Genomic DNA, 27,672 nt, shown 5'->3' with positions numbered 1-27,672 from the left:
CTACTTTGTTCCCTGGGCTTAACCTGTTTATTCATATTCACTCAAGCTTCATMTTTCTTGTAGTGAAAGTGATCCTGCTCCTTGCTGTCATGGAATCAGTGCCTGGTCCCCGCTATTAGAGGGGGAGCTGGCCGGCCGCCACCGYGACGCTGTAGGAAAAATAAAGAGGCTGCAATTGCCCTGCTAGGTTTTTTTTTAATCTCCAAAAAGGAGGAAGGGAAACGTCCAAGAAAGACAGGAACTAAAAGCCGATCGCAATCTGCAGTTGCAGTTGTCGGGCCATCGCTGTTTGTATCGGYGTCAAAGCCGGGGGTGCAATTTTCCACGGGGGGGATTTACCAGGGAGCTAAAACGCAGCCTGCGCCACGGCATCTGCTCCGGGCATCTCGGCAAAAGGCTGCTCCGGGCCGATGTGAGATCCAGGCTGGCAGCGGGGCGGCTCTGTCGCCTTCCCGGCGTCCCTGGACCCTGCTCCCGGCCCTGCCGCGGGAACGAGCACGGCTGGGTCCCGTTCGCACTGCTGCAGGGGTTCCGGGGGGGGTTAGCGACCCCCGAGCCCCGTGTGCTGTGGACGGGGGCCGGGCGCTGCCTTTAACCCGGGCACGGGCGCTGCAGGCGGCGCGGCGCTTTTTGTAAACACGTTCCCAAAGTTGGGGCTGGGAGGGGGGGTCGCCGCTGTCACTGCGTGAACTTGCCTGATCTTCCCGGGTCCCGGGAATGACACCACCCCCGGCCGGGACAGTGGGAAACGCGGAGGAAAAACCACCGGCGAGGAGGAGAACTCGGGGAAAGCCGGGGAGCTCGCTCGGCGCGGACGGCGGCCGGGCTCCACGCAGCACCGAGCCGCTCGCCGCCGTGCGCGCAGCCCCTTCCGTAAATCCCCGAGCGTGGCCGGGCTGGCTCCCGTCCCAGCCCTTTTCCTGTGGGTTGGTGCTGGGGAAGGCGGGCGGGAGGCTGCTGGGCGGCCGCGGGCCGGTCCTGCCCGTACAGGTGTGCACGAGGCGTGGGAATGCCAGCCCTGAGTCACGGGTACCCCCTCCTTCCTCCCCGGCGGGGATAAAGCTCTTCCTCACCTGGGCAGGGAGCTCGCGGATYGCTTGTCCCCACCTCCTCGCTCCCCGGCGCCTTGGCGGGGCTCCCGGGGCAGCCGCAGGCAGCGCCGGGGCGCGACAGCGAGAGGAAATCGGAGCAAAGTCGATATCTGCCTGGCGGGCGCAGCAACCGCTGCGGAGGTATGTCAGACCGCGGGCTGCCGGCCCTCCCCAGCGGCTCCAAGGTTGACATTTAACCGGAAAAGAGCGAAAGGGGACAGAAAATACAGAGGAGGGAAGAAAAAAAAAAAAAGAAAAAAGAAAAGAAAAGGCCAAGCCTGGAAATCAGCTAGTGGCAGCGAAGCAGCGAATTCCCTCTTTGCCTTCGGAAGAATTTCTTGGCCGGTCGTGTGGGTGACTGTTATTTGGCTGGTTGCAGAGGATTTGGACACTGAGTCAGCCCCGGCGCTCGTGAGGTCTGTGGAATTAATTCGTCTGCGCTCTGCGGCGTCAAGCTCGCTTTAACGTTGCTCTGCCGATTAGCTCGGGGGCTCGGTAAGGCGCAGGGCAAGGGGGGCTCGGCCGCGCGCGTGCTTCCCCCCTTTTCTCTCGTTTGAGCTGTTGCATGCTTTCTCGTGCCTTTCTGCTGCTCGGGGACGGCAGCGCTCGTGGCTGAACAGTTTTGTTTTGCAGAGCTGTGCAGGATTTGTTTCTTTTTTCGCAGTTGCTTTGTCTAGCAAAACAGGACGAGGGGGGACTGCGCCCGTAAGGCACGTATAGGGGATACTCAGCAGCCGTGATATAGCAGAGCGGAGCCCGCAGGGAGCAGATCTCAACTGTGTTGTGGCTTTAGGGGACAATTTGTTGCAGATTAAAAAGATTTGTTTTTCTCCCTCCGTCCACCCTGCTTCCTGGGGAAAAGTTGCTTGTGCATTGGAGCTGGCATTGAGGAAACCGTTTGACTTTACATTTAAAGCAGCCTGAAGCCTTCAGAGCTGCAGGTGGGTCTGGCCCGTTAAAAACACAAAGGCCATTTTGCAAAATGGGGTGCTGGGCGCGATCTCCACGAAATGCGGGAGTCGCTCGGAGCAGAGGAGGAGGATTGAACCCGGAGAGAAAAGGGCCAAACGTGAACTGGGTTCTGAAAGACTGTTTTTTGCTGAACTGCAAACATAGCTCTGTGTTTTCCACCTAGTGAATCTGAAATACGGAGCGTAGGAAAGTGGAAGGTGGAATAAAGGCGAGCGTGTGCCTGGCGGGGTCTGCGCAAGGGAGCTGAGGGGCGCGAATGGGGTGCGGGAGAGGGGGAAGAACGATTGCACACGGAGGGGAGGGAGGGAGGGAAAAAGCGAGCTGTGGGTCAGAGGAAGGGAGGATATGCCAGGAACAGGGCAGGGACGGTGCCGGGGGCCGGGGGAGACCTCGGGGCAGCGGCTGTGCAGGAATCTGGGCAGCTGCACAGCAGGATCCTGACTTTTCTGCAGGCTTTTGGCAGTTCACTGTTTTGAAGCGTCTCTCGCGCTGTACCTGCGCCCGGGAGCCTGCTGCCGGGGCGGGGGGTGTCAGGCGTCCCCTGCCCGGCCGGGACGTCCCTATGGGTGTCTGGTCTGGCTTTGAGGCTGCATGTTCCCTGCTGTGCTTTGTCCCATGCGGGAGCCGCGCGTCGGGGTCCTCCGCTCCGTCGGCACCCGGGAGCCAAGATCCTGCTTTTTGCGGTAAACAGCAAATTGTGACGTTTTGTTGCATGCGAGTCTCCAAGTACAGAGGGGAAGGAGGGAAAAAGGAGAAAAGGGGAGGGGAAGCTGAACAAAAGCAAAGACGAATATGATTTAGTCTTTAAACAACACTTTGACTTTTGCGCCAAATGTTTGATATTGCTGTGGGGATCCGTCTTGCTAATTTTTGAGTTTCGGAGCGTGGCACCTGTGAGGTCTGTGCCTCTGCGTGTGCCAAGGAGGGAGTAGCCCGGGGGGAGAGATTATGGATTATGGTGCTGATCCATGCGCTCRCAGCTCAGCCCGTGCGGGAGCCCGCGGCTGCTCGGGGCCGAGGCAGCGAGGCTGCGGTGCAGCTGCGGGCCCAGGGCTTCCTCGAGCAAGCGGCAAGCGCCGTGGTTTTCACAGGCACGCGTGGGCAGACGGCCGCTCTCCTGGCCCCTCCAAACTGGGCTTTGGCTGGAGATCAGTGCAAAGGGTGTTTTGCTTCGGTGCGGTGTCGTCCCTTCCAGAACCCTCCCGTTTAGCAATATGTCAGTCCCTGATGCACATGGTGTTGGCTCCGTCATATGTGGTCCTAATGCAGTCCCTGCCATCCAAACACGGAGGGGAGGTGCAGGAGCTGCAGGCGTCTGATGCTCCCCTGGGAATTTGGGCAAGGCATTTCTGGAGTACCCAGTTGCCAAAACTTTCTGAAGGCCAGAGCTGTTTGGGGAGGGAGAAAGAGTGGTGGAGAACAGGCTGCAAGAGTCCCGGTGAGCAGACAGGCTTAGAGTCATAGAGTAGTGGGGGTTAGCAGGGACCTCTGGAGATCACCTGGTCCAACCCCCACTGCTCCATCACAGTCAGCTAGAGCAGGTTGCCCAGGACCGTGTCTGGTTGGGTTTTGAGTATCTCCAAAGATGAAGACTCCACAACCTCTCTGGGCAGCCTGTTCTCGTGTTTGACCGCCCTCATAGTGGAAAAAATGGCTTTTTGTGTTCAAGTGGGATTTCCTCTGTTTCTGGTTGTGCCTGTTGCCTCTTGTCCTGTCACTGGGCACCACTGTGAAGAGTCTGGCCCCATCCTCTTTACACCTTCTTTTCAGATATTTATAAATATGGATAAGATCCCCCCGAGCCTTCTCTCCTCTAGGCRAAACAGTCCCAGATCTCTCAGCCTTTCCTCATATGAGAGATGCTCCAGTTCCTTAATCATCTTTGTGGTCCTTCATTGGACACGTTCCAGTAGCTCCATGTCTCTCTTGTACTGAGAAGTCTAGAACTGGACACTAGACTCCAGAGGTGGCATCACCAGGGCAGAGTAGAGGTGAAGGATCACCTCCCTTGACCCGCTAGCAGTGGTCATCTTGATGCAGCCCAGGATACCACTGGCCTTCTTTGCCATGAGGGCACGTTGCTGGCTCATGTTCAACTTGATGTCCACCAGGACTCCCAGGTCCTTCTCTGCAGAGCTGCTCTCCAGAAGGTCAGGCCTCAGGCTGTACTGGTGCCTGGGGTTATTGCTCCCCGGGGATTCCTCCACAGACTTGGGCGTCTGCAGAGGACAGCAAGAGCTCCTTGTGAAACATGTTCATGCTCATCCTCCTCTTTGCCTAGGCTGGCTTGGGGCAGTCAAAAGTTGGATTGTGGCTTGAGCTCTGCTCGTGGTGCTGGGAGCAGAACCAGCCAACGCAACCCCCATTGTTGGCCGTGCATCCTCCGTGATCGGCACTGGCTTGCAGGGGAGCCTGGAGGGGTGGTTTGGCAAGATGAGGTTGAGGAGAAGGGTAAGGAGCCCGATGCTTTGCAACCGCAGGAAGGGCAGGGGCGCCTGGCAATCCCCCGCAGAGGGGGCAAGGATGCAGGCGGTGCAGGGGTGCCTCGGCACCCTGCCCCAGCACCCCGGGCTGCTCTGACACCGGGTTTGGGCTCTGCAAGTTGTGCTTGGGGTAAGCTGCAGGATTGAACATCTCCCCTAGTTTCCCAGCCCACGCTGAGCGCTGTGCTCAGGCACCAGGCTGATGGGTTTGGGGCTCTATTTTCCCGGGCAGCGTATGCCCTCTGGCACGCTGCTGCCTGTGTCTCCTGCTCCTAAGCAGAGCTGGTGCTTTCAGGTGGGTCGGTATGAGGGCCGGGAAGGTCTATTTGACTTTCCAGCTTCAGGAGCAGAGGACAGATGTGCTTCTGCGGGGTGTGCTGCTGGTTTCTGACTGCCCTGCCTCCCCTTTGCATCCCGGGTGATTTTCCTTGAAGGGAAGGAGGAGCGAGGCCAGGGGAATTCCTCAGCCCTGACACCTCGCCAACAGCCCAAACCCTGGCAAACATGCAGGCGCTGAGGCGTTGGGTGTTTTGTGGGGTTGAATGCAACAAAAGGCTGCCGTGTCTCTCCCCTCCGCGGGGTGAGCCTGGCCCAGGCTCAGGGACTGCTTGGCGCTGGCTAAAACCATGTCAGGCCCCGAAATCCATGCGGATGAGTGAGCCTGTAGGGGTGGAGTGTCCCGACCCAGCTTGGTGGGACAGGGGCTTTTCTGCGTCTGCTCCAAAAGCCTCCGGGCGAGGAGGTGAGATGCTATTGGCATAAAGTTTAGTTTCTGAAACTCCCCAGTTTTGTTCCCCAGTAACCAAACCCAAGTATCGAGCGGGAGTCAAACCATTTTGGGGAAGCTGCCCCCTTTCACCTTCAGCTCCAGAGCACTTTTCCCTTCCTGCCCAAAGGTGCTGCCCGCCAGCACGTGTCCACCCTGTCCACTGCCCTGTCTGGAGCAGGTTCGTTGGCTGGGCCAAGGTGGAGGCAGGGGGTGGGTGGGACGAAGCAGGCAGGAGTGCTGGAGCACGTGTGTGTTCAGGAAGGGCTGGGGTGGTTTCCTACGGTCAGGAGCTGATCCTGACCTGTATGACTGAACAGCTTTTTTTCATTRTCATGAAAATCCAAACAAAGTTTTTTCCAGTGTGAAAGTGAAATTTTCCCTTCTAGAGGAAATTTGGAAATAGGGAGGTGATTGTCTGCATTTTTTGTGCAAAATATCGGCTTTCCCCGCAGCCGGCAGTGCTCTGTGCATCCCCACAGCCACCACAGCCTGTGTGTGGGAAATTACCCCATTAAATACGAGGAGGTTGATGGCTTGTAGGACAATGGTTGGAAGCATCAGGGTGAACAGGGTAAGAAGCTATTGGACAATCTGTCTGTATCTTATGTTTTACACTTGTATCTTCCATAAAAGAGATGCTTTAAAATTGTCTTTAGACCAGACTTTTTGCCTTGAATATTCCAATTTCCCCGCTGGGGCGCAGGAGCCTGAGCTCCCTTCAGCCAGGCAGCCACAGAGCTCGTGTTCCAGTTTTGTCTCTCCTGTTTACCAGGTCCAAATGCAGAGATCGAGGCAGCATTGAGAGTTTGCTGATGGCCAAATAATAAATCATGGGTGGAAGTGTGGTTGCAGGGAAAATGGCTCCCTCTGTTTAGGATTTTGCACCCAGCTCCCTGCAATGGGTCCTGCCACCTCCAATGAAGCAGAGAAGAGCAACAGGCTCTCGAACCACAGACTCATTCAGCAGCTCCAGGCAGCCCAAAGCTCCCCATCAGGCACTTCCCAAAGCCTCACCCTCTATTTATTGTTGGTTCGACCATCCTGGAAATTCTTAGTGCGATAGGAAATAGCTAAAGGGAGGGGTCTGTTTTGCTTTTGGGGCGAGATGCAGACGGTCGCCTTGTTTTTCTTCTCTGCTTTTCTTTAAGCTACCAGGAGAAGGAAGGTCTCAACCTGGTTGTTGCTCATGTGTGAGGATGGTGCTGGGCTTTGCCAGGGAGCAGTCTGTGCTCCTGTGCCAGTCCTGGCTCCTGCAGGAGACTGGTGGCTCAGCACCCCCAGCCACGGCTGGAGCTAGCCATGATATTGCTGATGGATGTGTTTCAGGAGGAAGAGGATGGATGTGCTGCCAAGGGTGTGTGCTGGGTTGCTCCTCCTGTCCCTGCTCTGCACCACAGGCCTCTGCCAAAGGAACAAAAGTGAGTGTGGCCTCATACGTCTTTCCATGATCTTCGCTCACTCCCTCTGGGGCTGTATAAACCCCTTCTTGACTCTGGAAGATGAAGGTCTTCATACAGATAAGTCCTTATTAGATCTGCCGTGTGCCTTCTCTCTCGTCTGTTAGCTCCCTGGCAGCTGGGACACCTCTCTCACATACCCTGCTGCTGTTTTGTAGCCATCTGCCACCAAACACCCATGCAAAATTCCCACCAACATCCACAGGAACGGGATCTGCCCTTCTTGTGCCCTTCCACAACCTGCCCAATTCCGCGTTCCTCATGCTTCTGCTTTCCCCCTAGATAACAGATGTGTGTCGTCCCGGGCTAAGAGCTGCACTGAGTGTATCCGCGTGGACAAGGACTGCTCCTTCTGCACGGATGAGGTGAGAGCTTACAGGGGAGCGTGGGACTCTGCTTCCAGGCTGCTTTCACACCCTGYGAGTGGAGAGATCCTGCCGCTCCAGCTGAAATCCAGGAGAGTAACTTGAGTGCAGAGTCGGCTGCTGACTCGAACTTCTGTCTACAAGACTGAAAGCTCTTAAAACGTGGTTTTCCTTTGGCTCAAGCAGCCTACGCTGGCAAAYGGAGAGGAAGGGGAGTCCATGGCAAACTTCCAGAAATACAGGGATTTATCAGAAAATGCCTGCTTGACAAATCTGGAACTCCTGGGGGAAGGTGTGTGCCAAGCAGGGAGGGAGAGTCTTGCCCCAGAAGACCCAGTGACTCACTGGTTGTAGCATCTCCCTGGTGCCTGAGGCGGCATTGGCTGTTCTGTGCTAGATTCATCCGTGTCTGCCTGCTGCTCTCCGGCTTGCAAAGGCTCACCAGATCTAACCGTCTGGGAAGAGGACCCCGCTTTCTGACCAGCGGCATGGCCTCCTTGCGCGGAGACTTGCTGCTTTCTGTGCTTGTAACGTTCTTCCCCTGTTGCTCCAGAGTTTCAAAGAGCCTCGCTGCGACTTGCGGGAGAATTTGCTGCGATACGGCTGCGAGGAGGCCAGTATTGTGTACACGAGAGGCGAGATGAGGACTCTGCAGGTAGGTGCTGGGTAGAGAATCGTTGTTCCACTTCTGCTGAAGGGTCCTACTCTTTCCAGCATCCTTCGAGTCCTTCATCCTCCTCTAAACTCTTATGCAGGGAAAATACAAACTACACACCACTTTTTATGTAGGGCCTCCTCAAAACCAATGCTCTCCCTTTGCCAGCTGGGGGAACCTGTTCACAGCCAGCCCTAGTCACTGAGGCTGCGGTGACTTTTCAGATGAAACAGATGTATGCAAAATGCCAAGGTCTGGAGGAGGTGGAAGTGGCCAGCTGGGCAGACTTGGGTGTGGGGGAGGCTGGCTCAGCAGCCGGTCTCCAGCTGTACATGAAGGAAGGGTGTGCAATCATCCATGGCTTTCCATTTCCCAAGTATTCCCCTGCTCCTTGCCACCTCCTCATTGCATAGTACAGGAGATGGAGTCCATCCACTTCACAATGCCCTTTCTTCACAGAATATCACTATCAGCAAGTCCCAGAGGAGGACTGAGGTGTCCCCCCAGAGCATGTTCATGCAGCTGCGAGCTGGGGAGGAGATGAACTTCGACATGGATGTCTTCCAGCCCCTCGAGAGCCCTGTGGATCTCTACATCCTCATGGACTTCTCCTACTCTATGTCTGATGATCTGGACAACCTCAAAAGCATGGGCCAAAAGCTAGGTGAGACCAGGGCTGGGAGAAGAGGGGGTAGCCAGACCCCTGCACTTGTGAAGGCAGGTGAATCTCTCTTGCCTGGGGTTGTGAATTTTTGCCAGCACCAGAGAAAGGTATGCAACCGGCAAATGGCCAAAAGGTGGCATTTTAATTATGCGTCTTATTATTGCTGCTTTGTGCAGGTCTCTCCCAACATGAGATATGGCCCCCAGTCTTGCAGGGCTCATCATATGTCCTGTCTCCTATTCAGCCGAGTATGAGTGCTGGTGCCCTGCAGAGTTGTTCTGTGCAGTAGCTTTGGCATCTCGAGCCCGTAAAGGTGATTTGTGCTATAGGACAAGCACCAGCCTTGGAGAGGAACCACCAAAGGCTAGGTGGTGTAGGTTTTCACCCCCAAAAAACAAGCCCAGCCCCAAAAAGCTTAAAAGCTGACAGTTTGGAAGTCTTGTCTAAGACTTGGTGAGCCAAGAAGGTAGCCGAGAAAAAGAATCTTTCCCTAGAGCAGCGATCTTGCAGACATCTCTTTGTTCACATGTCTATTCCTCCCTCCCTTCCCCTCCTCCCAGCGAAGTTCCTGCAAGCCCTGACCAGCGATTATACCATTGGATTTGGCAAGTTTGTGGACAAAGTCTCATCCCCGCAGACAGACATGAGACCTGAGAAGTGAGTGAGGCTGATGGGGCCAAGGGGGTGGGCTAGGATCAGAGTGGGGAGGGCAGGTACCTCAGGTACCTTGTATTTCTCTCCTGATCTTCTCTGTCTGCAGTGCAAGAGCCTCTGTCCAGCTCTCACTCTTTGTTGCAAATCTCTGCTTTCCGGCCTCCTTGCTCTGCGCTCAGGGCTTGCTGTGACACAATGCCGATATCAGCAGTGTCCTCCTCCAGCTTCATGTCTCAACAGATTGCACATCATTCCTTCACCTCCATCTCTGCCCTTATCCCTTCTACTGCTCCTGTCCCTCCTCTCAGGGCCACTGATTTGTCATCTCAACTTCATGTCTTCCCTTGATCAATCTTTCCAAGAATGACCTCCCACCCTTTCTCTCCTAGGATCCAGGGAGCTTGGGGTGGGTGGCCAGCTGGCTTAGGTACCCCAAGACAGGTGGAGCGAACCTTTTGCACATGCAGTCCTGTGCTAGGAGCTGCACATGGACAAGCAGTGACCTGCTTGGGTTGATGGAGCATCCCTTTGCAATGAGACCTGCCCCATGCAAAAGCCCTGCTCTCCTTTTCTCTTCTAGGCTGCGTGAGCCCTGGAACAATGCTGATTCCCCCTTCTCGTTCAAGAACGTCATCCGCCTGACCAGCAACATCGRCTACTTCAGCAAGGAGCTCAGGAAAGAGCGCATCTCTGGCAACCTGGATGCCCCAGAAGGAGGCTTTGATGCCATCCTGCAGACAGCTGTTTGCAAGGTGACAGTGGCCAGGGAAGCCAGAGCTGTGTGTGTGTGGAGGGGGGCGGGGGGGGTTTAGAGGATAGATCTGCTTGATTCTGGGTAATAAGTGGAATGATACCAGTGTGGTAATGAGTGGATGAGAGAAACGGCACATTGGGCAGCTGATTATACAGTCAATGAGTCCAGATCTCAGGTTTGGCCACAGTCAGTTCTCGCCTCCCCAGCTTGTTGCTCCTGTTACTGGTGCTGAGTTGTTCCGCATTCCCAGTTCTTCCTAGATCTCAGACCAGACATGTGTTTATCTCTCTGGTATTTGATCCCCAGCACAGGAGCTAATCGTTGGGCACCCTGTGTGCTCTTGCCTCTGTACTGTCCCCCTTTGTGCTTGTTGTGGCGAAATTCCACTCCTTGGAAAACTGCCCGCTTGGGCTTGTCCAGTTGGCTGAGAGAGACACATATAAATGAATGAGCACAGCTCCAAACGTGTCCAGAAAAGCAAGGGCTTGTCTGCTCTCTATATATGTACTTGGCACTGTCCAACCAGGTAGACGTCATGTGCCCTGGGCCACAGATGGCGGGAGCAGAGACCTACTGGCTTGGGTTCCCAAGTAGCTGATTGCATCTGCTGCCAAATGGAGGTGGTGCTTTGCCCCTTGTTTTTTTCAAAGACCCCAGTCCTGCCAGTGCTGGTCTGCCAATGGGTGCAAGTTCTGTGCGGTGTTTTGATGGACACGGAGATAAAGGTCCCTTCTCCCCCTCCCCGGCTGTAGGATAAGATTGGCTGGAGGAAGGACAGTACTCACCTGCTCGTGTTTTCCACCGAATCTGCCTTTCACTATGAAGCTGATGGCACCAACGTCCTGGCAGGGATTCTGAGGAAGAATGATGAACAGTGTCATCTGGATCTTGATGGCACCTACAGATATGACACCAAGCAGGACTATCCTTCAGTGCCAACCCTGGTGCGCCTGTTGGGACAGCACAACATTATCCCCATCTTTGCTGTCACAAACCATTCCTACAGCTACTATGAGGTGAGGAGAGCCTGGTGGTTGGGAGCCACATGGGCTTACTTTCCTTCAGGACCCTTCCTCCTCTGCCTGCAGCTTAGCTATGAGGAAACAGAGGAGCCCTGGTCATTCTCTGGTGGCTCTGGGCCTGCTTTGGTGTCTAATCCTGCTCACCCTAGCTCCTTCCAGGCTGGAACAGATAGGGAATATGAAATGGTTGCTCTAATCCCTCCAACCTCAAGTATAGAGAGCCTCACAACTGGGCATCCAGGGCTCCCCTCAGCATTGGTGGACACAGTAGATGCTCAGCACATGCTGCAGCTCAACTGCTGTGCTGTGGGTGCTGTGGCTCAGTGGGCTCCTCTCTCTCTGCAGAAGCTACACAAGTATTTCCCCATCTCTGAGATCGGGGTGCTCCAGGAGGACTCTTCCAACATCGTGGAGCTGCTTCGCACAGCCTTTGAGGTAACAGTTCTCCCTGGGGCCTTGGTCTCGCTCTCAGGGCAGATGGCAGGTGGGAACCTCCTGCCACAGGAAGCGGAGAGGATGCAGTATGTGACTCCTGCAGGGCAGGCCGTGGGGGTGGTTGCAAGGATACAGCTGAAAATCAGTGCAGTGATTACCTTCTGCCCACATAGCGCATCCGCTCCAAGATGGACATCCGGGCTGACTTTGTTCCCAAAGCCATGAAGACAGAGTTTGTCTCCACCATGTATGAAAAGACAGAATCTGGCTCCTTCCATATCACCCGGGGCGAAGTGGTAAGTCCCCGTGGCTGCCTTGGAGGGGAGGTGTGTGCAACGTGCAGAGCTCTGCTGTGGTTTTGCTGGGGCAGCGTGAGGAAGGCACAGTGCAGCTGTCACTTGCCTGTGCCGTCTCTCTCCTTCCCAGGCATTCGCTTGCCAGCGACAGGGTCAGTCAAGCAGAGCTATACCCAGCAGGCTCTTTGGGCAGAGCTAGCTCACCTGTGTGTCCCTTCCTTTCCAGGGCAAGTTCAACATGCGTGTGAAGGCGCTTGAGTATGTAGGCGGGCAGCACGTCTGCAGCCTTCCCGAGAAAGACCGACAGGGAGTTATCCACGTGAAACCCACGTCCTTGAGTGACAGCCTCAAAGTCCAAGCCTCTGTCATCTGTGACGCGTGTCCCTGCGAACAGGTATGGGGGGCTGTGCGTTACAGAGAACCCCAGCGCTTTTCCCGTCTAGCTGGGAGTGGGTATGTGCTGGCCAGCATGTGCAGGTCCCGCTCAGCTCCTTGCTGACAGCCATGTCCCTCTAGTTCAGCGCCAGAAGCTCTGTGCTTTTAAGGCAGGAGGATCTGAGTTGTGGGTTTTGCTGCTGTGAATGTACAAGTAAGCATGGTCAGTGGCACGCTTGGGGTGCTGGGCTGCTGGCCCTCATCCTGCTCTGAGGGTGCTGAAGTGAGAATTGCATCTGCCCGTTTGGTGGCAGACAGATCTGCCAGGTGTCTTGCTGGAGAGGCTCACTCACAAGTGGAATGAGTTGATTGTTCCCAGCTGCCTGCAGAGCAGAGTCTCAGCCTGGCCAAGGAGACCTTCATGCAGCCAGTGAAGGAGTGTGCGTGTTGTCCTACTGCAGAGCTCTGTCTCATGTGCCCAGTCTTTCCCCTGGCTCTGCCTTCCTGACCCCTGAGATGGCACAGGGCGTGCTGAGCCCACAGGGGAGCTGGCAACATCTCCTCTCTCCTCACTTACAGCAACAAGAGTTTCGCTCACCCAAGTGCAACTTCAATGGGGACTTTGCTTGCGGCCAGTGCATCTGCCATGCAGGCTGGTAAGGACCTTGCCTAGCTCTGTACCCCCCTCGCGGGTCCTGCTGTCTCTGGGCACCCAGAGTAACACATGCTTGCACCAAGGACATCCTGCCTGTGTGCAGGCATCAGGCCAGGAGTCTGCTGCCTTGTGCCCTGCTCCTGCCTCTCTCAGCATCTCCTCCCCCCCATCAGGCGAGGGGACGCGTGCGACTGCTCCCCAGCCTCGTCCCTCAACAACGAGGCCTGCATCCGCCCTGGGGACGTGGAGCCGTGCTCGGGCCGGGGCGAATGTCTCTGTGGCAAGTGCCAGTGCTACTCTGAAGACCTGAGCCTGCGCTTCGACGGCGACTTCTGCCAGTACGATGTCCTGCAGTGCCCGCGCACCTCTGGCTTCCTCTGCAACGGTGAGAGCAGGCACCTGCTGCCTCCTGGCCCCGGTCCCCACCGCAYGTCCCCTTCAGGCGCTGCCAGGGCTGGGGGAGAGGGAATGTGGATCCTTGCAGGCACCCTGAGAGCAGTCCTTGTGGTGGCAGCTGTCTCTGGGCTGGCATCAAAGCAGCTGAGATAGCTGCTGGAGAGGTGTGATGGTGACAGGTTTGTGGCACTGGCAGGTAGATGATGAGTGTCCCTGTTGTGGGGTGCTCTGAGGAGGGTGCAGCTCCATGCCACAGCCCTGCCTGCAGCACGTTGCTACGGTCCCTCTCCTGCCCCAGGCACTGGCAGGTCAGTGCGTCCCTCAGTGYGGAGCTGACATGGACTGGCAGTGTCCCGCTGCATAGCTGGCAATGGGTTGTGGGCACTCCGTGCTTGGGGAAGCGGGATGCAGAGAGAAAGCACTGGAATCTGTTTGAGTCCTGGCTTCAGGGCAGCCCTTTGCAACCCCCTGAAACTGGGAGAGCTGAGGTGGCCCATGGACAGGGCTGGGGGAGCGGCGCAGGGTCGGGGGGGTCCCTTGGTGATTTCTTCTACGTTGCAGATCGTGGCCGTTGCTCCAAGGGCGCGTGTGTGTGTGAGAGCGGCTGGGAGGGCCCTGGCTGCGAATGTCCCACAAGCAATGACACCTGCATTGACAGCAGAGGGGTAAGTCCCGTCCCCGAGGCCAGCCTTGGCTGGGGGGCTGCTTTGCACTGAGTTTGGGAAGACCACTAGAGGTGGGACTGTAGCAAACTGCCCCAGGGTCTGAGATTCAGGGCCGCTGGCAGCGTGCTCATTCCCAGTGCCCTTGGGTGTCTGTGGTTGCTCTCGGACACCGACTGTCACCTTTCCTCCCGCAGGGCATTTGCAATAACCATGGGAGGTGTGAATGTGGCAGGTGCATCTGTGACATGGCTTCTCTGTACACCAGCTCCACTTGCGAAATCAGCTACTCCCTGGTAAGGCTCAGCCCCAGGGTCCCTCTGGTTTTATCACTCCTCTGTCACATGTAGAACCTTGGGAGGGAGAAAAACAAAGCAAAGATGAAAGCACATCTCAAACAGGAACAAAATCTTGCTTTGGTGACCAGGAAGGGCTCTGTGCTGGAGCCACTCCACAGCCCTGGGCTTGCTTTGCCCTCCAGTTCACCAGCAGCATTAAAGCCATATGATTGTTTAAGGTATATTTGTGTTTACCAGCACACTTGTGAAGGGACTGTATCTAGCAATCAGAGCAGAGATTTGAGCCTCAGCTCCTGGCTTCTCTTTCTGATTTGCCATGAGACTGGAAAAAGTCCCTTCATGGCCCAGTGCCTCAGTTTCCCCATTGACAAACACGTGCTAACCTTGTGATGGGAGAGGACAAAGGTAAGCTGGTCATATTTTAGGAAGGCCACCAAAAACCCTTGCAGAAAATCTAACCACCACCCAAATACAGCGTGTCAGCATAAGAGATTCTGGAGGGATTGTGAGGGTTCAGTGTCTCCAGTCCAAACACCTTGAACCGTTGGGTCTGTGCTGTGTGGGCTGAGGTGTGGACTCTCTCTCTCATGTGCACTGTTTGGATTTGGGAGGTGTGGGAGTCAGCCGCCAAAATCCAGACCTGAATTCAGGCGCCCAGTTCCACCCCCTCGTTTCATCACCCCTCCGACAGAGAGCTGCTGCAGTGGCTTGCAGCTCGGGGGTGGGTGTGCAGGAGGGAACTGGTGCCTCCCAGGCAGATGACTAAAGAGAGCTGCGCTTAACTCTGCTTGGCCCCCACCCATCCTCCTGTTGGCAGCGGCGCCGCGCGGCAGGTACAGACCTGCTCTTGGTAAGTCCCTTCCCGACACCTCTGAGCCAGACAGGGAGCTGCCTGCCCCGAGGCTGAGCAGACCTTTCAGTCGCTTCTCTGGAGCCGCCCTCACCTCGTCCAATAAATGCAAAAAGCCTTACCTGGCTGCAAGAAGTGAAGTTGTGGCTGGCTGTCTCCTGGGCTACAAATCCCTTGTCTGTGTTAGCTGCTTGCTTTCTATTAGTACCTTCTCTCCTTGCTCTGTCGTGAGGATGAGGACACGGCGTTGTTGCCTTTCGGAGATGTTCTCCCTGGCTCCCCCTTGGCCTCTCTCCTAAGGGTCCCACCTTGCGTCTCCACCCAGGGTTTCCAGGCTGTGTGCGAGAGCATCCGGGACTGTGTTCAGTGCCAGGCCTGGGGAACGGGCAAGATGAAAGGCAACTGCAGCACCTGCCACCTCCAGGTCCAGATGGTGGAAGAGCTGAAGAAAGGTACCAGGAGGCTTGGAGCTCTGTGCAGTCATGTGTGATGTGCCTTGCTCTGTGTGTGTGTGTGTGTGTGTGTGTGTGTGTGTGTGTGTGTGTGTTTGTGTGTGGATCTGCTCCTCACGCTTAGTGCTGGGTTCCTGGTCCGGATCCCCTTGCAGCCTGGCAATCATGTCCTGTCTTTCCATCCACAGAGGAGGCCAATGAACACTGCTCGTTCCAGGATGAGGAGGATGACTGCACGTACCACTACACCCTGGAGGGAGATCCCAGCGTCTTCCCCAACACCACCGTCCAGGTGCAGAAGAAGAAAGGTGAGCAGGGACTCGGCAGGAGGGGAGGTGCAGCCTGGAGTCTGGGTTAGCAGTTCTCTGCGCGTGCAGCACCTCTTCTCCTCCCTTTGCTGTGTGCTGGGTTACACTCAGATCTCATATGAATGCCAGGAGGTGGATAGTGCCCTCAGAGATCAGGACCTTTGGAGATCAGTGCCTTTTCACTGCCAGCACCGGCAGGGAAAGATGCAAGGTGCAGAAYAGCCCCTTGGGATGAACGAGTGAGAGCAGAGAGGTGGGAGGAGACCTCTCCATGGGCAGYGTTTTTCTGTGTGAGCACTGAGAGAGAAATTCCTAGGCTGAACTTGGTTGCTCCATGCCTAAAAGAGCTGTGGTCCAGCCTCTCCCATCCGTCCGTGCCTCCCYCCTTCCCTCCTTTTGTGCCCTGTGCACACACAGCACAGGGTTTTGATGCCCCTAAATCATGGTGGGTGCATTGCTGTTGGTTGCAGAGTGCCCTCCGGGAAACTTTCTGTGGCTTATCCCGCTGCTTATTTTCCTAATCCTGCTCCTGGGGTTGCTGCTGTTGCTCTGCTGGAAGTTCTGCGCCTGCTGCAAGGTGAGTTCCTCAGCCCGGCTGCCTCTCCGCACTAGGGAGGAGGGCAAGACTGGTCCGAGAGGGAGCCCTTACCGAAAACAAATCTTTGCTCTTGAAAAGTTGTCCTTCAAGTCTCTCTCCTACTGAACAGCTTTGAGAATATGCCAGAAAAAAAGGTTTTCTGTCTTTCTTCCCTGACCAGCTGGGAGAGTTGGTGGGGACAAATGGAAAATATAATATGTTGGGAGGGAATAGAAGAGCCAGCGCCTATTGAAATTGGTTGCAGTTTTGCCAGAGGCTTCAGGAGGAACCAGATAAAGGCCAGAACGTGACAAATTTCCATAGTCCACCCATCCTCCAGCATGGCCAGATTATTAGTAGCTGGGTCCCACTGGTACTCAACACCTCTCCCATTGCTTATATGAATTRCAATGYGATTTCYCCAGCTAAAGGGATGTCTGGCTAAAATCTGCTTYSWGAGCCCCACCGATCTCTGCTCCCATGCTGATGATGCGAATGCCCCTAGCTGGAGACATGGGGKTTTTTTGCTCTTGGCCACAGAGTGAATGTGTGTTTGGTCATTTGTTTTCTAGGCTTGCCTGGCCCTGCTTCCCTGCTGTGCACGAGGTACCATCCCTTTGAACTGGGGGGGAAAGGGATATGAGGGATTCCCCKCCCTCCCGGGCAGGAGGGCATACTGGAATGAGCATCTCTCCTCCTCCCTGGGCACAGTAATCTCCTGCAGGCTGGGGAGATTAACCAGGGGAAAGTCCCTGGCAGAGACTCTTAGCCAAGGAGCCCTTTAAACTCCTGCCCTGTATCCCTGCCGCATGCCCTGTGCGTGCCCGCAGGGGAATCCTGCCCTAGTGCTCTCCTACCCTGTGTTTTTCCTAATGCCCAGCCAGGGTGATCTACTCTCCCTGCCTGTGAGCAACCCATGCCTTTTCCACTGCCTGATCAGCTCCAGTGCACTCCTGACACCCTCGGCTTGGTGGRAGCACAAAAGATACTCCAGGATGAAGTCCCAGGTCTTGGGAAATTGGTGGCTCGAGTTTGTCTAGTTTCTGACCCTGCCCGCTGCTCTGCAGGCCGCACTGTTGGCTTCAAGGAGGACCACTACATGCTTCGCCAGAGCCTCATGTCCTCTGACCACCTGGACACTCCCATGGTGCGCAGTGGGTCCCTCAAGGGCCGAGACACCGTCCGCTGGAAGATCAACAACAATGTTCACAAGCAGGGCTTCACCTCCCTCGCTGCCACCAACCCCAAAGAGCTCAGTAAGTGCCATATTTGAGAAACAGGGTCCAGATGAGATGCTGCAGGGGCTATAAGGGACAGGAATCCTTTGTGGTTGCCTCCTGCCTCCACCAGCYATAGCATCACCTCCAAGCCCATTACAAGGTGGCTTGTTCCTTTATCTGCTTCCATCCCAGGGGGCAGTTGAGCAGCACATTCCTGTGTCCAGGCCTGTCACAGGAGCTGTGGGTAGCTTTGGAGAGCTCCTGACAGCCTGACCTGGTGGCGTATGTTCCTAGCATGTGTCTGAGGTCTTATTAGCTCAGGTGATCCAGCCTAGATTGCACTTCCTCATCAGTCCAGAGCTGGACCACTGGACACAGCATCCTTCACAGGCTCCTGGGTGGATCTTAAACAGAGCTTCCCAGTAAGCACTCAAGTCTCAGAGGGTTTTCTCTGCTGGTGCTAGATGGGGTTTGGGTGCTAAGGATAAAGAATCTGGACACCCAGCATCATGTATGTCCCCATGCTTCTGGCTTTTGGTTAGGTTATTTCTCTCACCAAGAGGGAAGGAGTCTGACTGAAGAACTTCTTTTTTTCAGTTCCCTATGGGCTGTCTCTGAGGCTGACCCGGCTTTTCACACAGAACCTTTTGAAACCAGATAGCCGGGAGTGTGAGCAACTGCGTAAGGAAGTGGAGGAGAACGTAAGGGCCTGAGCGCATAGCAGGGTTTGCTCCCAGGGTGAGGGATGGGAATGGGTTATAGCCACGCGGAGGTGTTCGTCTTTGTCTGTGACACTGRGGAAAGTGAAACTCGTCTGCCCTGGAAATTTAAAAAGCTTTTGCAATGAAGAAGCAATTCTTTCTATTTCCGAGTGAAAGCAGAATTTTCCTACGAAAGGCACAAATCTTAAAATCAYGACTGTGAGAATTATCAAAGTATTATGTTGCTGAAAAGGTTTGCCATGAACCACGGCTTAGGGGCCCATGCTCTGGAGTTCCTGTTTGGCTTCAGTTCCCAGTGTGGCCTCTTGCCACATCCTAGGGAGATGGCAATGGAGCTGGGGATCCTGGAGTATCCTGTCTCTGCTGCGYAGCCTGGGTTGGCATTCCCAGACCCTCAAGCTCCAGTTCTCAAGCTCGCTGGGCTTAGAGGCTGCCAACTCCATTGCAGGGACTGCTGAAGGAGAGGGGAAACTGTGTGGTTCCCCTCTGCTTGATGTGAAAGGGCAAGGGGAAAGGATCTGGGGGTGGCAGGTGGGATGTTCGGTTTGGTGGCAGCTGTGTCTGCCTGCTGACTGTGTGCTTTGGGGTGGGGGCTTACTGTTATAAAAGTCCCTCTTGCTCCTTGCAGCTGCATGACATTTACAAGCACATTCCTGGCTGCCACAAGGTCCAGCAGACCAAGTTCAGGTGAGTAACTGGGGAGGAGACCTCGCGCACAGGCTGAGTTGCCCCAGGGGCTCTGCTGACGAGGGAGCACAGGGSAGGGCCTGGGTGTGGATGTGATGCTGGAAGGTAGTGGGGTCTGTGAGCCATTTCCTGGTACAAGCATGAGCCTGGTGCTGTGCTGAGATTCCTTCACCTGCGCAGGGATCTGCAGAGCTGAGCTAGAGCTAGCTCACCTTTGCAGGTCATCTCTGCTGCCTCTGACAATGTATCTGAAATTCCCCCAGGCAGGGACAGATCCTGATTGCTTGGTGCTCAATGGGAAAATTCCCACTGCCTTCAAAGGTTTCAGCCCTGTGCAAAGTTAGGAGTGCTTGGTGCAGGATAGAGGAGTCCGGAGGTGCTCGCTCTCTGCAGGGAGTGTTATCCACTTTCCATGGCTCTGAGCGGATGTGATCTCCCCTCCGGGCATGCTTTTTATTGCATTGGGAAACCCAGGACTGAAGGGAGCAGCCAGACATGTGGGAACATGTGATGGGGTCACAGGTTCTGGAGGACAAGTTGGCACCAGGCCCATGGAGGAGCCTGCGGAGCAGCTGCCATGGCTCCGACCTGCGAAAGGCTGTGATTCATGCACAGTTTTGTCTCCCCAAATGTGTTAGTCACTCTGGTTTGTTTTCTCCCCCAGGGTACAGCCCAATTCTGGGAAAAGGTAAGTGGATCTTGCAGTCCCCTCTCTTGCCACTTCTCTGTCTCTGGAAGGGGTGTCTGCACCCACATGCATGCAGGGTGGTTGAATGCCCTACTCCCTCACTAACCCCTCCAGCTGCTGCACAGCAGCAATGTGAGACAAGTAAACCTGGCCTCGGCATCTGCCCCATTTTCTCTTTGCACTGGTCACAGGCAGGACCACACAATTGTGGACACTGTGCTCACTGCCCCTCGCTCAGCCAAGTCAGAGATCATCAAAGTGACAGAAAAGCATGTTTCCCACGAGGCTTTCAATGACCTGAAGGTGTCGCCAGGCTATTACACTGTGACCTCGGACCAAGGTAGGAAGCAGACCCCAGTGCTGCCTCCTGGCTGGGCAGGAGGCATCTGCCACCTCTCATCATCGCCCTTTACCCCCAGATGCTCATGGGATGGTGGAGTTCCAGGAGGCTGTGGAGCTGGTTGATGTCCGTGTCCCACTCTTCATCAGGGAGGATGATGATGATGAGAAGCAGTTGCAGGTGGAGGCTATTGATGTCCCCAATGGCATTGCAGAGATTGGACGCAGGCTCGTCAACATCACCATCATCAAAGAACAAGGTGAAGGGCTGCAACTGTGGCATGAGATGAAGGGCGTTTGTGTGTCCAGTGTCCAGACAGACTCACRTGCCTTCCAAGGAAGGCACAGTCTGCGTGTTTGAGCTCCTCCAGATCACAGGCCAGAGACTTGCTTGTTGACTCTTAACTTAATTCGTCTGCGTCTGAACTAGAGCATCTTTTAAAGCATCCAAGGAAGAGTCATCATCTCTGGTGACAGAGTCMCAAACATGTGGCCCCCATGGATTTAGACATTACCAATTCCACAGCTGGAGAGACAGACCCAGGGTTGACTATATCCCTCCCCTGCTCCAGCCCACAGCTTGCTGGAATAATGTACACACCCTTTTGCTGGGGGCAGGTGAATGTCCCCACCGTTGTGTCTCTGCTTCCCATCTGGTTATTCTGAGCAGGGAGCAAGGGTTAGGACTGGCAAAGTCTTCAGCCCCTACAGCAACCTTTTACACAAAATTTGCACCCAAGGGTGATGTGAATGCTGTTTGGAGGGACAACTTCTTGTTTTTAATGTATTTGCTCCAAGTATTTGCTTTACATATTTCTTCTCTCTTGCCCCTTCCAGTCAGCAGTCTCATCACCTTCTTGCAGCCAAACTATTCCCACAGCCGCTTTGACAAGGTGGCCAAGATCCCTGTTGTTCGGGAGATCATAGAAGACGGGAAATCCCAAGTCACATATAGGACCCGAGATCTCACCGCCAAGGACGGCAGGGTAAGGAGTGCAGGGGACTGGGAAAGAAGTGACTCTAGGTCTGCAGAAAAACACTGAATCAGGCTCAGAAAGGGGACAGGGGTGAGAGAGGGGTGATCCCAGGTTTTGAGCCTTGCACAAGGGCAGATGTTTTCCTGCTCTGCCTCCTGCCCTCACTCACTGGGCCTCAGTCTTCCCACCAAAGATATCCCACCAAGTATACTGGGAGGCAAGGGGGAAGTTCACTGGCAAATGAGAGGAAGCTCACGGGAAACCATCTTATGGATGCTGTGGACTATAATCACACTCCTGTTCCTTCCCCCACAGGACTATGTCTTCATAGAGGGTGACCTGGTCTTTCAGCCTGGGGAGACCCGGAAGGAAGTGCAGGTCCCGTTGCTGGAGCTGACCGAGATAGACACCTTCCTGAACAATCGCCAGCTCAAGCAGTTCGCYGTCGACCTCCTCCACCCGAAGAACGGTGCCAAGATTGGCCAGTACCCCCAGGCCACAGTGACCATCGCTGACCCAGGTAGGGGCTGGCAGTGCAGCTGGAGAGAACCGTGCTGCAAGGCCAGGCTGGCACGGTGGCAGGACAGGTGGGGTCGGCATGGCATGGCATGGCATGGCGTGCTGGGGCAATGCACAGAACACGCTGTGGATCCCAGCTCCAGCCCTGCTCCTCGCCCCCGAAACAGGGGTTAGGATGTTCATCCTGTTCTGACTGGTAGATTTGGGCCTCCCTCTAGAGGCAGTAGTGTGTATAGACGGTGGGTGGGAAGACATGGGATAAACTACATTGCAAATAGGTTGGGTTCTKCGATCCTTTTCCTTGGAGGCCTGAATAAAAAGGTAGGAGAACTGGGCCTTGCTGGAGGCTGTGTGTAGAAGTTCCTGTGGCTGTACAGGCAGCGAGGCATCAAGAGATACATTCAGACAGAGCTCAAGATTTCAGAGGCAAGAAACTGCTCTCCCCATTTTTTTCACCTGGGCAGAAGCAGCAATGTCCAGTCATTAGGGTGGGAAATGCAGGACTTGTGATTCTGTGCCAGACTCTTGTGCCAGCTTGTGCCTGGCTTTGGGGGATGTCATCTTCAGGTGCCTCAGTTTTTCTTCACTATGATGGAGCTCTACTCCTCAGGAATGCTTTGAGAGGTTCAAACAGTAAYGGACTGGCAGTGCTGGGGAAGACATGTTTCCTTCTTCCCCTTCTGTGTGGGAGACCAGTGCTGACCTGTGCCCTTTTCTCTTCGTGTCTGCAGAGGTGGTAGATGGTGCCCCCTCACTGGCTGGCCTGAACCAGCTCCCCCAGTGTCCCAAAGGCCGCCTAAATGCACCACTCAACCCCAACGCCCAGGCTCTCAGCTCCAGGAAAATCCGCTTCAGCTGGTTTCCTCCTCCAGGAAAACCTCAGGGGTACAAGGTAAGGGGTGAACAGATACCAGAGGAGGGTGCAGGCCCCCTCCTGTGGGTGTTTCACACCACACCACACCACACACACACAGCTCTTCATGCTGAAGAGGCAGGGAGAGGAGGCCCAAAGAGAGAGCAAGCTCACCGCTCCTGGTCCCCCTCCATCCCCGAGGACTATTTGGTGGATATGGGATTTGCAGGCAAAGTTTCTTGGGGATCCATCCCCCTTTCCATCGCTTACCACTAGGCCAAGCTCTAGGAAAGTCATTAGAGGCATCATGCCTGCTCCGTGTGGGGGAGAAGACTGGACAGTGAGAGCTAGAGGTAGCATGAAATGCTCAGTCTGTGTCCTATCCCCCCATTTCTGAGGGCCCACACAACACCTTGCCTTCCCCAGAGCACATCTAATAAGAGATGGGGGATTATTTGCCACTATGGTAAGGATCTGAAGGAATCATGATTTTCTCTTGTCTCATCAGGTGAAATACTGGATCCAAGGRGATCCTGAGTCAGAAGCCAGGCTCCTCGATGTCAAATCACCAGCGGCAGAGCTGAGTAACCTCTACCCCTTCTGTGATTATGAGATGCAGGTCTGTGCCTACAACGCCATGGGCGAAGGGGCCTACTCTGACATCATCCACTGCCGCACGCTGGAGGACGGTGAGCTTTGGGAATCTCTGGAAGCTGAGTTTATTCAAACCTGCTCTCATTAGCCATGTCTCTTCCCCTTTCTCTAGTGCTGTCCAGCCCTCTCCCATGCTTCCTGTAACGCAGACTCTGCTCTTGCCTTTCTAGTTCCCAGTGAGCCTGGCCGCCTGGCCTTCAACGTTGTGTCCTCCACTGTGACGCAGCTGAGCTGGGCTGAGCCTGCAGAAACCAACGGGGAGATCACAGCTTATGAAGTCAGTTATGGACTCGTTAATGAGGACAACAGTAAGAACTCATTTGCTGAGTGGGTCAGTTGTGGCAGCTCAGCCAGCTTGAGTGGCTGGAGTGAGTTTTCTGTGGGCTGTGCTGGTCCTAAGCTGCAGCAGAACCGGAATGGCTCCAAGCACATTTCTTGCAAGAACTGGGATTTGGAGAGGTTGCTTCTAGACGGAGGGAGTACCGAAAATTATCACTAAGGATTTAATCCCGTAAAGCCTTGAGCACTCTTAGTTCCTGTTCACTTCTGTAGTGTTTTGTGTTGTTTCTCACCTTAAAAGTTTAGTCCATAAGTCTAGACCTAGGGCCATGGTGCCTGAAAGATGCTATTTAGTGACAGCAGCTGGCACATGAGCAACAGGAAATCTCTGTTGTAGATTGACTTCAGCATTCAGTTTGGGAATTTCCCCTGAGACAATGTCATGCCTGTCATGAGCAGCCCAAATAGTTCTCTGCACCTTGTCCCAAAGCCAGGTTGTGTCCTGACACCAAGACTCAGCAAGTCTCTTGGTTCAGAGAGGGGTGCTGCTCTGTCTTGTGACCTTGTGGGGAATATATGTACCTGTATTTGTAGTACCCATTGGACCACTGAAAAACGTGCTGGTTGAAGATCCAAAGAAGCGCATGGTGCTGATAGAAAACCTGCGGGAGTCCCAACCATATCGCTACATGGTGAAGGCTAGAAATGGTGCTGGCTGGGGGCCTGAGAGAGAAGCCACCATTAACCTTGCTACACAACCCAAGCGCCCAATGTCCAGTGAGTTACTGCCCTTCCTGGGTGGGGAGCAGGGAAGGAAAAGAAGAGCCATGCTGGGGAATGCTCTCCATCAACCCAGCTGCTTTTCCATGCCCTGCCCTCTCCCCTGCGCCTGTCACCCTCGTGAGCCCTGAAGGCCAGCCTGAGTGTGGCAGAGCCCTTTGTGGTTTCAGGCTGCATGCCTAATGATACTTTCTCCCTCCCCTCCAGTCCCCATCATCCCTGATGTTCCCATCATTGATGCTGAGGGGGGTGAGGACTACGACAGCTACCTGATGTACAGCACAGATGTGCTTCGGTCTGCACCTGGCAGCAAGCATCCCAGTGTCTCTGATGACTCAGGTACGTTTCTCTGGGTCTTGCAAAGAGTCTTTTTTAACATGCATTTTCCTTAACAGCTTTCAGCAATGAGCTTCACTGCTCCTTTCCTCCCCTTGGATGTGGGGAGACTCAAGGCATGGAGCCGTTGGAGATCAGCTCTTCCAAAGCACAGTAGTTGCATCCGTGGGAACACTTGACTAGTCACAATGTAAATAAGACCAGTGTCTCCTTGTCTTAGCTGTGAGACAAAGAGAAATCTCAGCATGGGTGGGAAAGAAGCTTTTCGTAGCCCTCCCTGTTCACCTTCCCCTGCTGTTGCTGTTTGAATGTACCATGAGAGATACTGCCAGAAAACAAGAGCTGGTAAGACACAGACCTTTGAGTCCCTTGGGATGTTTAGGGGCTCTGCCAGGCCAACGGGAGGGAACTCACAGACTCACAGAAAGGTTGAGATTGGAAGGGACCTTTAAAGATCATCTAGTCCAACCCGCCTGCTCAAGCAGAGTCACCTATAGCAGGTTGCCAGGACCCTGTCCAGACTTGCCAAGTAATGAGGAGGCTTCGGCCAATGAATCAGATGCAGGTGGATCCCTGCGGCTCCTGATGTTTTCTTCCATCCCTTCTCTCTTGGAAAAGGCCTGGTTCCCTAGTCTGCTGTATTGGGACAACAAGGGCTTGAAATGGGTGTGAAAAGGGGAAGATGAGCTGTAATTGAAATGATGGGGCTTGTAAGGAGGATACATAGAGTCTTTGCTGAGTGAGGGGTGGGAGGCTGTTCTCCAGAGACTGGGATCCAGGAGTGAGTCCCTGGTCCTTGGAGAGAGCAGAGACAATGGAAACACCGAGAATCTGAGACAACCGTTCTGCGTGCACATTGTGGAGTGAGAAAACCTCTCCTGAGAAGAGGAGGACAATTGCAGCAGACTCTTCATGACAGGGACAGGCGCGTGGTGGAACTTCAACACTCGCCTTTGTGATGGACGCAGGGTTGGAATGCAGCCCATGAGTTTAGGGAACCCCATGTGTGTCATGTTCCCTCCATCTTCCGTTTGCCAGTCACGTGATCTTTGCACTGCCTTAACTCATCAGCCAACGCTTGGCAAGACAGGCCATAAATGGGTGTCATTCCCACTGGTGGCTGCCCCTTCCCCTTCCCAGCAAGCAGCATGAAGGTGGTGGGGTTGCCCACTCTGTCCCCTGCAGATTGTGCCAACACCAGTGCTTACATTGTTCCAAAAGGCTCCCAGTGGAAATATGTGCAGTTGTTGGGAGAAGACCTGGATCTTCGCCGCATCACCTGGAGGCTCCCACCTGAAACCATTCCCCGCCTCTCCAGCAGCAGCCACCTCTCCTCAGACACCGAGGGTCTCCTCCGTGAGGAGGACAGTGACGTGGCTACTGGCAGTCTGATGAGGAGTGGGACCCCCAGGCCCCAAGCAGGTGAAGGACAGCTCCCTACTGCACTGAGTGTCCTGTCTCGTCCTGCTCTGAGCCAAGGGGCCTGCGACTGAGTTCTGCCCCATAACGTGTCCCCTTCCTCCCCTTGTGTGCCCATCCTCATGTTGGCGTGATGCACTGTTCATGTGCTGTAGAGTCTGCTTCAAAGCCTTGCCGTGGTCTGTCTGCTCATGGGAGTGTCAAGGTAACCCCCATCTCGGCATGGACTTGGGAGCCTGCTAGCAAGTTGCTTCTGCACGAAGCTGGACCTTCGAGGCAGGAACAAATGATACCTGCTAAGTACCACCTCCAAGGCGCAGCTCCTCACCTTAATTAAGTGCCCTGAGCTTCCAGGGCAGATCTGCTGGACTGTTAAACAGAAATCACTCTCACATGGGTAGTTGATCTCTTCTGGCCTGCTGGGAGGGGATGGGGATTTGTCAAGGACAAGAACAGCGGAGCAGACTTTGCTTTTCAGATCCAGCTGAGACGGGATCCAGAGTGAGATTTGGAGAAACTGCCTCCATAAAGGGCTGTTTTTCTTCTTCCACCTTCTTTTTTAATCTGAACATGGTGAGAACCACAAGGCAGTGCCCCAGCGAGGCCGAGGTCTGGAGTTACCTTGGGCACTGTGGGTGTCTCTGGTGATGGGTATAGGGTGAAGTCTCTGTTTACCTGTTTGTTTCCCCCTTGCCACTGGGTAATTGTCACTTGTTCTAGATCTAGTGTTTCCGAATGGCGTTCCAGAGCAGCTGGAGCTGGGATGAAGCCAAGGCAGTGTGGCCCCTGAGGCCTCCTGAAGCAGAAGCCCAGTCCACAGTCATGTTCCTCACTCTGTGCTCTCTTTCACAGAGCACTTGCTGAATGGCCGGATGGATTTCTCCTTCCCTGGCGGTGGGGGCACACTGACCAGGACAGCAAACACAAACTACCACCAGTTGAACTCACACATGCAGCAAGAGCACAGGGTGATGGGGAGCTCCTCGCTGACTAGAGACTACTCCACAATGCTGATGGGGCATGGTGAGTACTGAGGTGATGGGGCTGCCTCCCTCTTCCGCTTTCATGACTCTCTTCAGATCCCTGCCCTGCAGATCATTCTGGGACAAGGACTATAAAGCAGAGATCTGGAATGTCATGTCCCTACCCCTGACTTCCAAGCACTTCAGTAAGGCTACCCTGCTTCCCAAACCACTTTGGAAAGGGTCCATATCGCATGTGCAGAGCACTCGGGAAAGAGCTACGTCCTAATCCCCCCTCCCACTGCAAAGTGCCACTGGGAAGACCGCATGTCTTTGCCTCTTAYTCTGTCTAGCAGTGTGATTACTTTTCAGATCCACACGTATACATCAGGCTGGCGTTGAGAGAAAGTTCTAAAAAGGCTCTTCAAATCTGAGCAGAGCCTCCTCCTTAAGGAAGCCATCTCTGTGTAGGAGCCAGCACTGGCTGAACCTGCTCTGATGCCTCCAGTGATGTTTTTCTCTTTCTCTCTCTCTCTCTCTTTCTTTCTCTCTGATGCTGGCCTGTAGATTACCCGGGGAGACTCCTCCCTCCCATCCATGAAGATGCTAGGAGGACAATCCCACTGTCCCGGGATGTGGGTTTCAGGAGCAGGGCAAAGGTGAAGGGTTACTACCCCAGCACTGGCTTTCGGGACTCTATAATCATGACTGATGGGTCCGCGGGGATTTGCAAGTACATAGGTACAGCTTTGTCGAGTGTCTCATCGTGGGCATGCATCCCATAACCAGCCAAGGCACTGGCCACCTGTGAGCTGTTGCCATCCATTGCTCTCCCCAAACTCTCTCTCCACTGCTTGCTGTGTGCTGCACTGATCTCCCTCCTGATCCAGGCTATGCCTCCATCACACCACTTTTCCATTTACAGGTGACTTCAACTGTGTTTCAACCCATGTGGGCTGATTAACGCTCATCGCTGCTGCCATCGTGCTCTAACGAGCTCATCAGCTCATTGTCCCCTGTCCTCTTCATTCCTAACAAGCTTGTTG

The 27,672-nt window shown here is 54.7% G+C and overlaps 1 protein-coding gene across 4 annotated transcripts in view; it reads left to right on the top strand.

Annotated features, from left to right (window-relative positions):
* The first annotated feature begins 1,028 nt into the window (after positions 1 to 1,028).
* The window catches only part of ITGB4 (integrin subunit beta 4), a 33,692-nt gene continuing 7,048 nt past the window's right edge, over positions 1,029 to 27,672 (top strand). The window contains exons 1-34 of one of the 4 annotated variants that reach the window (XM_026090530.1): positions 1,029 to 1,507; positions 6,642 to 6,733; positions 7,055 to 7,137; positions 7,691 to 7,792; positions 8,252 to 8,456; positions 9,017 to 9,113; positions 9,691 to 9,862; positions 10,617 to 10,880; positions 11,232 to 11,321; positions 11,495 to 11,617; positions 11,844 to 12,011; positions 12,572 to 12,648; positions 12,821 to 13,032; positions 13,605 to 13,708; positions 13,903 to 14,001; positions 15,180 to 15,306; positions 15,495 to 15,614; positions 16,085 to 16,191; positions 16,764 to 16,797; positions 17,259 to 17,447; positions 18,009 to 18,112; positions 18,762 to 18,820; positions 19,485 to 19,508; positions 19,700 to 19,848; positions 19,928 to 20,107; positions 20,685 to 20,833; positions 21,140 to 21,344; positions 22,075 to 22,235; positions 22,705 to 22,885; positions 23,021 to 23,158; positions 23,724 to 23,906; positions 24,117 to 24,248; positions 25,467 to 25,667; positions 26,517 to 26,687. In XM_026090530.1, the coding sequence (XP_025946315.1) occupies positions 6,652 to 6,733; positions 7,055 to 7,137; positions 7,691 to 7,792; positions 8,252 to 8,456; positions 9,017 to 9,113; positions 9,691 to 9,862; positions 10,617 to 10,880; positions 11,232 to 11,321; positions 11,495 to 11,617; positions 11,844 to 12,011; positions 12,572 to 12,648; positions 12,821 to 13,032; positions 13,605 to 13,708; positions 13,903 to 14,001; positions 15,180 to 15,306; positions 15,495 to 15,614; positions 16,085 to 16,191; positions 16,764 to 16,797; positions 17,259 to 17,447; positions 18,009 to 18,112; positions 18,762 to 18,820; positions 19,485 to 19,508; positions 19,700 to 19,848; positions 19,928 to 20,107; positions 20,685 to 20,833; positions 21,140 to 21,344; positions 22,075 to 22,235; positions 22,705 to 22,885; positions 23,021 to 23,158; positions 23,724 to 23,906; positions 24,117 to 24,248; positions 25,467 to 25,667; positions 26,517 to 26,687 (4,492 nt within the window). In that variant the 5' untranslated portion in view covers positions 1,029 to 1,507; positions 6,642 to 6,651. Of the gene's footprint in view, positions 1,508 to 6,630; positions 6,734 to 7,054; positions 7,138 to 7,690; positions 7,793 to 8,251; positions 8,457 to 9,016; positions 9,114 to 9,690; positions 9,863 to 10,616; positions 10,881 to 11,231; positions 11,322 to 11,494; positions 11,618 to 11,843; positions 12,012 to 12,571; positions 12,649 to 12,820; positions 13,033 to 13,604; positions 13,709 to 13,902; positions 14,002 to 15,179; positions 15,307 to 15,494; positions 15,615 to 16,084; positions 16,192 to 16,763; positions 16,798 to 17,258; positions 17,448 to 18,008; positions 18,113 to 18,761; positions 18,821 to 19,484; positions 19,509 to 19,699; positions 19,849 to 19,927; positions 20,108 to 20,684; positions 20,834 to 21,139; positions 21,345 to 22,074; positions 22,236 to 22,704; positions 22,886 to 23,020; positions 23,159 to 23,723; positions 23,907 to 24,116; positions 24,249 to 25,466; positions 25,668 to 26,516; positions 26,688 to 27,193; positions 27,368 to 27,672 lie in introns of those variants that run through there. The other 3 variants (XM_026090532.1, XM_026090531.1, XM_026090529.1) reach the window with 3 other exon arrangements.

This window comes from Apteryx rowi, unplaced genomic scaffold, assembly GCF_003343035.1.
Source record: "Apteryx rowi isolate R43461 unplaced genomic scaffold, aptRow1 scaffold_86, whole genome shotgun sequence".
NCBI classification, from domain to species: Eukaryota; Metazoa; Chordata; class Aves; order Apterygiformes; family Apterygidae; genus Apteryx; species Apteryx rowi.
Note: the sequence above shows the minus strand (reverse complement) of the source record. Positions and strands in the feature narration are given on the sequence as shown.